Source organism: Colias philodice, chromosome 9 (genome assembly GCF_061535455.1).
Source record: "Colias philodice isolate Cphi_HAF_F1 chromosome 9, ilColPhil1 Martin Lab GWU primary, whole genome shotgun sequence".
Classification (NCBI taxonomy): Eukaryota; Metazoa; Arthropoda; class Insecta; order Lepidoptera; family Pieridae; genus Colias; species Colias philodice.
In genome coordinates this window covers 11192765-11203793 of record NC_143094.1, presented here as the reverse complement: position 1 = coordinate 11203793, position 11029 = coordinate 11192765, and the positions used below count along the sequence as shown (strand labels likewise).

The following is an 11029-nucleotide window of genomic DNA, read 5'->3' as shown; positions in this document are numbered from 1 at the left end:
TTTTTGGTAAATAAAGATTTTATTATCTTATATATAAAAATGAATCGCAAAATGTGTTGGTAAGCGCATAACTCGAGAACGGGTGGACCGATTTCGATAATTCTTTTTTTATTATATTCCTTAAAGTACCAGGATGGTTCTTATGTAGAGAAAACATAAAATATATGTACCACGGGCGAAGACGGGGCGGACCGCTAGTTTTATATAGAATTGATTTTTTGGTAACGTGTGAATGTGCGATGCACAGTGCGATGCTAATCACAGATTAAGTATTAGTTACTACGTAATAAATGATGCTAATGATCTAAGGTGCGAAAGGTGCGATGTGATTTATTTTTTTTATATATTTTGTCAGGCTCAAGCTCAAACAAATGTCACAATCATATGTCAATTGTCATTCGCACGTCGCACATTATTATACTTGTTTACTGAAAACCTTATGTGAAAACTACATATGACTGGTTTTTTAATTTTAAATTTTAATATAAATAACACTGAAGAAGAGACTTATACAGAGAGATAATTTGAATACAAGACTTCAAAATGAGTTTAGAAAAAAATGATATTTTATTTCTTTGCAATTTTGATGCAGAAATTAGTGATTCAGGTTAGTACCTTATTCTTCCAATATTTCAAGTTAAATAACCGAAAAGTTTAGTAATGTTTAATAATCAATTATTTTTCACAGAGCCTGTATTATTAAAAAATCTTTGGAGTGGTCAGTGGTGTGTAGAAAATGTGAATTTATGCAAAGAATTATTATCTAACCTGGATAATGATGATATGAAGAACTTATTAAAACGGTATAAGGATGATGAAAATAACTTACATGCTATCTTTCAAATGGGTGTTGGTGCATTACTTACTTTTTGTGAAAAAAATTGGAATCCCCATCCAAAAGAATATAATTCGGAAGAGTTTTTCAAAACAGAATGGCCGAAAAACATAAATGTATCTACACTATTGCAGACTGATTCTGAGCCAATATACAATAATATTGTTTATCCAGAGCTCTTATATTTCTCAATACAGATATTTTCTGCATTGTGCCACATTAATTCTAATATGGTAAGGACTTTTCTTGATAATCTATTTTACATTAACCTCTCAACCACCGAGCGGCAAGATCCGACCGCGACACAATAGATTTTCTATTTTGTTTGTGAATCCGGGGCCTGATGGATTAACATGATCTTACAAAACCTGATTATACCTATTAAAATATATATATATATATTTTTTTCCCTATTGTGATCTGCAATCAGTCGCAAGACTTTTATCAGATTAATATTAATTACTTTTATCAGACTTAAAATTATGTAGGCAAAGAGACCAGCGTCTCATCTGCCTTCTAGAATACTGTTAAAAAATTAAAATAATGTTAAAAAATTGTGTCGCATATCTAAAATATTTCTTCATTTAATTACAGCTATACAACTGGTGGTTACTTAGAAGTAAAATTGTTCACCAAAGAGTATTGGAAGACAACAGTGCAAGTTTATTCATTGACATAGATTTAATAGCCGCTAAGTTATCTAACTTCTCGTTAAAGTTAACAGATTGTAACCTTCTTACATTGCTCAACTTAGAATTGGCGCAAGCATATCTAGCGTATGATAGGATACAACAGGTGGAAAGCCATCTTCAAAGGGCAATGAAAATTTCTGGCTTGAAATTGGAATTGACAGGTGAGTGAACTTTCATTTAATGATAAATGAATTTTAAATTTTCAAATTAATATATTTTCTTGGAGTAAAAAATAACATATCAAGTGTTTTTTCTTGAAAACTAAATTAACAGACAGTACAGAACAGTTGAGACATGAATAAAATAATTAAATTGATTTGTGAAATAAGTGCAACTAGATTTCCGCCCGCGGCTTCGCCCGCGTTTTCAAAGGAAAACCCGCATAGTTCCCGTTCCCGTGGGATTTCCGGGATAAAACCTATCTATGTGTTAATCCAAGTTACCCTCTATATGTGTGCTAAATTTCATTGTAATCGGTTCAGTAGTTTTTACGTGAAAGAGTAACAAACATCCATACAAACTTTCGCCTTTATAATAGTATTAAGATGATAATGCCTAACTTTTGCTTTATGATAGTATCAATTAATTATTTTTTCTGTTGGATTTCCGGGATAAAACCTATGACCTATCCTATGTGTTAATCCAAGTTACCCTCTATATGTGTGCTAAATTTCATTGTAATCGGTTCAGTAGTTTTTACGTGAAAGAGTAACAAACATCCATACAAACTTTCGCCTTTATAATAGTATTAAGATGATAATGCCTAACTTTTGCTTTATGATAGTATCAATTAATTATTTTTTCTGTTGGATTTCCGGGATAAAACCTATGAACTATCCTATGTGTTAATCCAAGTTACCCTCTATATGTGTGCTAAATTTCATTATCGGTTTTGTAGTATTTACGTGAATGAGTAACAAACATACACACCTACACATACATCCATCCTCACAAACTTTCTCATTTATGATATTAATAGGAATACTATAGATACATTTAAGAAAACCAAATAATATGTATTTGTTTCAGGTGTATTGGGAAAAAGAACAAAGTTCCAACAGAAGGCATTACCGCAATTGGCTCTTACCAGTGAACTGGACACCAACATTGAGCGAACACCAGCAGAGGAAACTCACGGTAATTCAGAGCTACCTCCTGATGTGGAACTACAAGATGACGTGCGGTTAAATAAGATCGCTTTTAACGAAAAGATCAATGAGGCAGACCTGCCTAGTCTGGAGCAGACGTTGTGTTTGTTGCATGCGTAAGTAAAATAAAATAAAATAAATAAATAAAGCTTTATTTGTTCCATTACAATATACAATTTTAGTTACAATTACAGTTTGAGTACATTGTAGAACAATTTAGATACTAATCTAGTTTATCTAGATTATGTGTAAGTACTAGTAACTTATTAAAAGTTAACTTTGATTCAATTTGTTTCCATTTATGTAAAAATATGTCAGTATTTGCTATAATATCATTAAAGTATCTTACATATAAGTTTCCAGGGAAACTGATTTTAGAACTTCTTTGTTGCAATGTAATCTACTCAATTATTATTCAAACAAAAAAATATTTCAATCATATCCGTACTAATATTATAAATGCGAAAGTAACTCTGTCTGTCTGTCTGTTACTCAATCACGCCTTAACTACTGAACCAATTTGCATGAAATTTGGTATAGAGATATTTTGATACCCGAGAAAGGCCATAGGATAGGTTTTATCCCGGAAATCCTACGGGAACGGGTTTTTCTTTGAAAACGCGTGCGAAGCCGCGGGCGGAAAGCTAGTAAGCTATAAATTCTAATTGCCGTAATTCAATAATAAATATCAAAAACGTTAAAAAATGTCTTCTCTTTGTCCTTATAGGCAATACCTCCTAAAATCGCAGCCCAAAGACGATCTCCTACATGAAGAACTACGTCCATACATTGATGCGGTGAACAACCAGAAGAATGGCCCTTGGTCCACACGAGTAGCGGCTCTATTGTTCCGTTGCAAGCTTGAAGCTAAACATAAGAGAAGTGTGGAGCGAGCCATGCTGCAGTGTGAGGCTATTGTTAACGATAAGACTGGAGTGACTCCTACTAATCGGTGAGGGTTATTTTTTTGGATTTTTTGTCTTCTAGTGATAGGTGACACTAAATTTTATGTTGTGCTGTGTTATTTATTTCAAATGGTAAAAAATGAATGCATAAAAAATACAAATTTTCCTTTTTTACATTTTATTTTTCGATAGATAATGCAATTATTCAATTTTACACTAAGAACTAAAATAATTTGGCAAATAATTCATTAATGAAGTCCGTACAATAAACATTTTGCTAAAAAATAAAACAGACACGAAGTTAGAATCATTTTATTAAGAGCATTGCTATATTTTGATTTGGAGAACTACAGTTTCCAGGAACAGAGCAACGGAGAAAAAATAAAAAATATTTTTTATTGATACATATATTTTTGTCTAAAAACTCAGCTTATCATATCTATGGGCATCTGGCATCTCGCAGGCATGGACGTGGCAGCAACAGTTGGCCGATGTATCGCATACGCTATAACCATACCTTAAAAATAGCCCAAAAACATTATAACATCTTTCAGAAAAAAATATTCTGAAAAAAATAACTAATGGTTTATGTTTTATTACCAGCCTTTCTTACCTATGGGCGTCCGGTCTCTCGCCAGCGTGGACCTGGCGGCAACAGTTGGCCGACTTGTATCTCAGCCTCGGTCTAGTGAAAGCGGCGCTGGAAGAATATCTCAAATTGGAACTGTGGGAGGATGTCATTGTTTGCTATACTATGTTGCAGTTGAGACATAAGGTAAGTTTTTGTACATTTTTTTTCGTTGCATAAAATTTTAAGTTCATTTTTTGGTGATCACATGATGTTATATGATTTGATGATGAATTGATTTCGTAATTGACAATTTTGTTATGAAACTACTCTAAAACAACAGCTTTATGTGTTAATTTTCGATTGAAATAGGGGTTAGTGATCTGGATTATTACTTTAGAGGTAGTAGGTTAATTACTGACTGTGATAATTTATAATCGTGACTGTGAATTGTGATAATTCATAATCATTCATTGTAATTGTAACTTTATATACTTACTATAAATATAAGTTAATTAAATTTTGTTTTTCCAGGCTGCAGAAGTAATTCAGCAGCAAATAGATATCAATCCAACTGTCAAGCTATACTGCCTTCTTGGAGATGCTACTGGTAAGATCATATTTAACTACACAATAAGTTCAATGTGAAATTGTTATACACCACACAAAATAAAAATAATGTTTTGAAAATTATTTAGTAACTAGCGGTCCTGGCTTCGCCCGTACATATTTACGTTTTCTCTACATAAGAACCATCCTCGTACTTCAAGGAATACAATAACAAAAAAAATTAACGAAATCGGTCCACCCGTTCACGTGTGATGCCGTGACCAAAGAAAACGGGTTTCATTTTTATATATTATATAGATATAGACGTTTTTTTTGGTATGTAGGTCTTTTTTTTTCATAAAATGATGTTTGCAACACAACATTTCAAAATCTTTACGTAATATTCTGTATTATTTTCAGATGACGTAAACTGCTATCAAACAGCATGGGAGTTCTCCCAACAAAAGAGCAGTAGAGCTCAAAGGCACTGGGGTAATTATCTGTTTGATCGCAAACAGTATGCAGAGTGCTTGCCTCATTTCGAGAAGTCGGTTGAAATCAATCCTTTACAAGAAAATGTCTGGATGAGGATGGGGTATGTGGCTATTATTTTTAACTAGCTTACCGCCCGCGGCTTCGCCCGCTTTGTCTAAAACCTAATAAATTATATACTAAAACCTTCCTCTTGAACCACTCTATCTATTAAAAAAAACCGGATCAAAATCCGTCGCGTATTTTTAAAGATTTAAGCGTACAAAGGGACATAGGGACAGAGAAAGCGACTTTGTTTTATACTATGTAGTGATGATATTCAGTTTTATAGTATTCTAATGCTTTATGCTCTGCACAAGGCGGGATTCGAACCCGCGTCTATCTGTCTCTCTGCCACCTTTAAAAATGTCTTTGTTATTATTTTTGTTACTTGTGGTAAATTTTTATATAGTACTCATATTTTTTTTAATTAGAACGATCTTGAATCTATTTTAGTTTAGTTGATATAATTTTTTTAGATCTCTATCTAGTTTTGATATGTAATAAATGTCAATGGTTGGTAATACAATTTGTAATGCCAATAATGTAAAAGTGATTGATATACTATTGATTTCTCATTATGGTTTTCCATATCATTCTAATAATACCAAAGTACATAGTACTTGTAAAAGATCTCCATAGACTAACATTCATTAAATAAATAAATAAATATTTCTGGACAATTTTCACACACGGCATGATCTGATCCCATACTAAGCTTTCGCTTGTGGAAACCAGGTGGCTGATAAACATACATATGCAATTTTAAATAAATACTTAAATATAGATAATTTACACCCAGACACAGAGGAAACATCTATGTTCATCACACAAATATTTACCCTGGGTGGGAATCGAACGCACGACCTGTAGTTTGGAAGGGTCACTACCAACCAAGCCAACCGGTCAGTCATTAAAAAAAAATAAAATTAACAAATGTGTGCGTGTACTAGTGTACACACGTAAGAAGTGAAACTTCTTTATGACCTTATTTTTCAATAAATAATTTACTATATGCAACTTTACAGAAATACGTCAATCACGCGTGGTAGGGATAAAAACAAGATGGCGCGTAACGGAAAAATGTTACACAAAATTTTTTTCCAACCTCGATAAAGAAGTTTAACTTCAAAAAATAAAAAAAAAATTATTCTTGTTTCTAGTTTCGCCGCACTATCAACAGAGAACTGGGAGAAATCAGCCACAGCGTACAGACGATACACATACCTGCAGCCGAACTCGTTCGAAGCGTGGAACAACTTGGCCAAAGTGTATGTGAGCCAGGGCGATAAGCATAGGGCTTATAGGGCCTTGATGGAAGCTGTCAAACTTAACTATGATAATTGGAAGGTTTGTTATCCTATTCCTATTATATAATATTATAAATGTGAAAGTTTGTATGGATGTATGGATGTTTGTTACTCTTTCACGCAAAAACTACTGAACCGATTACAATGAATTTTAGCACACATATAGAGGGTAACTTAGATTAACACATAGGATAGGTTTTATCCTGGAAATCCCACGGGAACGGGAACTATGCGGGTTTATCTTTGAAAATGCGGGCGAGGCCGCGGGCGGAAAGCTAGTTTATAATAATATGATGCTGCACTTAGAATCCTGTCTCATGTAAAAAAAATCATCAACAAATCTAAATGTTATTTAAAAATAAAACAAATAATGGTTCATCAAATATATATTTTTTTATTTATATATGTAGTTAGTCTAAAACCTAATAAATTATATACTAAAACCCTCCTCTTAAATAACTCTATCTATTAGAAAAAAAACGCATCAAATTCCGCTGCGTAGTTTTAAAGATGTAAGCATACATAGGGACAGAGAACGACTTTGTTTTATACTAAGTAGTGGCATGGAAGAAATCGCTTTTAAGCGATACAGTCACCTTTTGTACTTTACCTCACATCCATACAACTATAATATATACTGTACATTGTTATGTTAAATGGTGTGTTACAATAAATAGTTAAAAAAAATGTATGCGTGTACTAGAGTACACACGTAAGAAGTGAAACTTCTTTATGACCTTAAAATGTCACGAGTATGGCGTAACGCAAAAATGTTACGCGTACGGCGTAACGCAAAAATGTCACGCGTACGGCGTAACGCAAAAATGTTACACTAAATTTTTGTCCAACCCCGATAAAGAAGTTTCACTTCAATAAATAGTGATATTTTTTTCTCAGCTATGGGAGAATGTGGTACTAGTGAGCGCATCGGTTGGCCAATACGATGACGTCATCCGCGGGGTCCACCGGATCCTGGATCTGCGGAACAAGTTCGATGATGTGGAAGTGTTAGTGCTGTTGGTGCGTGCGATTGTGACGGCTGATGATGGTGATGAACATAGTAATGCTAGGTGAGGTTTTTTATTTATTTTCATAACTATAGGAGAATACTGGAAAGTGTAACGATGGTTCGTTTCGATGACGTCATCCGCGGATCCTGAATCTACAGAGCAAGTTAACGGAGTAATGATAAATTGTAACGATTTTTTTAGTTATGTACGAAATGGAGGGTATTTTCAACTATATGTCAATTTTAATATGTCTATTTGGAAATTTTATTCCTATGGAAATATGTATTGAATATAGTCTCTAATTAATTATTAAACCAATCGCCTATTTCTTATCGTTAATTATTAATGAGCTACGTATAAATAGTTAATATTTTTTTTAAGTATACCAAAAATTATGCCATTTGCATCTTCTGAAAAAAATGATTTTTCTCGCGCGTCACTATCTCATTTTTATCGAGGTTAAATCTCGAAAGCATTATTAAGCTATTGCATAGCTTCTATCGCGGGCCTTGAGCGCGGGGACCCAATCGAGAAATTCCGTAACGAAAAAACCTCACGCTCCCCACCCCGACGGGCGGAGGTGTGGCTTGAAGGCATAGCATGCAATAGCTTTACCGCGGCAGTCCCCGAGTGACACACGTCTTTTTTAGGTTACAGTTTTTATAATTATAATTATAATTCATTCATTTAGTCAAGTAACCAGGACTGATTTTGTTAGTAACAATTAATAACTTAAAAATTATGTTAGTAAAAAACAATTTATTATGACTGCTAGAAATGCACTCCACCGCTAAAAAACTAACAAGGAAGACAGTTTTTATATTATGTTATACAAAATGTTTTATTTCAGATTGCTGAATCGTGTTCTTAAACTTTTTGGTAGAATAACATCAGTGCATCCGAACAATGAAAAGATATGGCGGTTGTACGTTGACATCAGTCCTACATATTTGCTAAAGGCTCAGCGACTGCTAAGAGCTTATAGATGCGCTACACAGGTAAATAAATGTTCGCCTGATTTACGCATATTTCGTCATTTTCTCTATGCATCTTTTCCTTAAAAAATGAAATGGGATTTGGTAATTTTATCTACATACCTACTGTGAAAATTCGGAAAACTATTTAAGTAAAAGCATAATACAAGAACAGATATAGTCTCTCGAAAAAATAATTTCATAATTTGTATTATATCATTATTCATATCATTATCTAACTACTAGCTGCTCCGCGCGGTTTCACCCCCGTGGCTCCACTCCTGTTGCAAGTAGCGTGATGAAATATAGCGTATAACCTTCCTCGATAAATGGGCTATCTAACACCGAAAGAATTTTTCAAATCGGACCAGTAGTTCCCGAGATTAGTGCGTTCAAACAAACAAACAAACAAACTCTTCAGCTTTATAATATTAGTATAGATTACTAATACATACTTACTTCAACGGCGCAATGAACCAAAACGGACCTTGGACTTCAAAAGTTTCCTGGTTTCGCGCCTTAACGCCCTGGTTTTGAGGTGGAGGACTCTTCAAAAAAAACATAATAAAGATTATGTTTTTTAATGATAAAGATTATAAATATAGATAGAAGATAATAAAAGAAATAAAGATTATGTTTTTTAAAAATTTAGTTATATTATAAAAAAAAAACATAATAAAGATTATGTTTTTTTTTTATAATATAACTAAATTTCATTTTTTATAACAGAATGGAAACTGGACGAACGACCCAGAACAATGCAAGAAAGTGATAGCCCTAACTCGAGACTTACTTGAATACAGTGTGAAAGGGCGAAAGGAAGCTTTGGATAAAGAAATACTTCAAGCTGATCAGCAACTGTCGTCCGCACGGTTATCAGCACAAGCGGTTATAAGGGTCATTGAAAGGCAAATATGGCCGGACTCCGATCTTGAAGATTTAAGGGAAGAATTTAATAATACCACTGAATATATGAAATCTGTAATGTAAATGGTGTTTTATTTGTGTTGTCCCTTGTAATAAGTAAATTAATTACACCCTTGGTAGTATACACAGAACAAATAGAAGTCATAGAAATCTAAATAAAAAGACACTAGAAGTGCTATACTGTCATAATTAGTATGAAAACCGCTGTCGCCAAAATTTAAACCGATAGCTAAACCAGTACACACAAGTAAACTATGCCTTTTATTGGACAGCTTGATTTTAGTGAAATATTAAATTCAGCTTTTAATTATGTATCTCCTGCTCTTTTAAAATATCCAAGTTTCAACACTGGCCGCGAAAGTTCATCACGACGCCAACTTTACCCAAACCCCTTTTCGAATAAGATTTTTTCATTTATTTAGAGTGCTTGCAGTTTGAGCAAAATTTGCTAAAAATGGTACGACCTTATAGAAACTAACGGATACCTATAGATTTAAGGTCATTTTCGACAGAAAATTACATTGATGGGTTGCTAAATTTGCACAGGTCCTACTGACCGTACATTTTCAACAACTGAAACAATGCTACGCCATCTCGCGGCAAATATTAAAAATAAAAAAAATCTTGGAAACTAAATATAGTAAATAATTGACATAGTCCGGGATCCATCGCCCATTTTTGCAAGTGATTACTATCAAGCTAATTTTTCGTGAGTAGCTTTATTTTGATGAGATGCCCAATAATTTCATGTACGAAACTCGCGATTGTGGTAGCTTACAGAGGTAACAAGGATAAAAATTTTTTATTTGACGGTTCTCAAATATTTATTACGCAATTTGTAGGACAATATGTCTGTTGAATTATATAAGTATTAAATAAGTGAAAATAAAAAAATCAGCTGGTTAGTAATCATTTATGATGACTTCGTTATCGATACACATTGGAAAGGGGGACTCTGATCAAACCATAGATTTTGTAGGACAAATATTTTTTCGAATAATTTAGATAATTATCTTGAGATTGAACAAAGAAAAACATTCAGTTAGTAATTAATATTTGAGAACCATCAAATCAAAATATTTTATCCTTCTTTCCTCTGGTAGCTACCACAATCGAGAGTTTCGTACATGAAATTATTGGGCATCTCATCAAAATAACTCACGAAAAATTAGCTTGATAGTAATCACTTGCAAAAATGGGCGATGGATCCCGGACTAACACACCTTTTTTTGAATGTGATATGTGTGCTGATATAGTTTTTCTCCAAACTTACTTGAAAGTCACTATTACTTCATTGTCATTCATTAAAAAAAACTGAATTTGTTTATTTTCAAATATTGTTATGTTATTAATTACAACGCCATCTATTATAACTAGGCTGTAGTTATTTTATTTTGATACTTCTAGTTACCACTAGATGTCGCTGATATAAAATAAATAATATAGGACATGAATGTAGATGGCGCTACTAGTTTTAATTATATAAATAAGCTAAGCTTTTTCGCTAAAGCAATATTATAATAAACATAAAAAAATAACAGTACATTTTTTTATTTAATGTCACTGATTTTTGCCATCCA

General features: G+C 33.1%; 1 protein-coding gene across 1 annotated transcript; it reads left to right on the top strand.

Annotated features, from left to right (window-relative positions):
- The first annotated feature begins 392 nt into the window (after positions 1-392).
- LOC149486142 (tetratricopeptide repeat protein 27) lies at positions 393-9527 on the top strand. The gene is made up of 12 exons (XM_089699474.1): positions 393-607; positions 689-1068; positions 1430-1688; positions 2557-2791; positions 3403-3627; positions 4184-4355; positions 4683-4758; positions 5118-5292; positions 6392-6578; positions 7436-7608; positions 8399-8546; positions 9252-9527. Exons 1-12 carry the CDS (start codon positions 544-546, stop codon positions 9510-9512), a joined length of 2355 nt encoding a protein of 784 aa, XP_089555600.1. The 5' UTR covers positions 393-543; the 3' UTR covers positions 9513-9527.
- The last annotated feature ends 1502 nt before the right edge of the window (positions 9528-11029 follow it).

Bases quoted from the DNA above. Each gene is read 5' to 3' on its own strand.
- LOC149486142 (XM_089699474.1), top strand. From the start codon at position 544: ATGAGTTTAGAAAAAAATGATATTTTATTTCTTTGCAATTTTGATGCA. The intron at 608-688 runs GTTAGTACCTTA...TATTTTTCACAG, and splicing joins TGCAGAAATTAGTGATTCAG to AGCCTGTATTATTAAAAAAT. The intron at 3,628-4,183 runs GTGAGGGTTATT...TTTTATTACCAG, and splicing joins GGAGTGACTCCTACTAATCG to CCTTTCTTACCTATGGGCGT.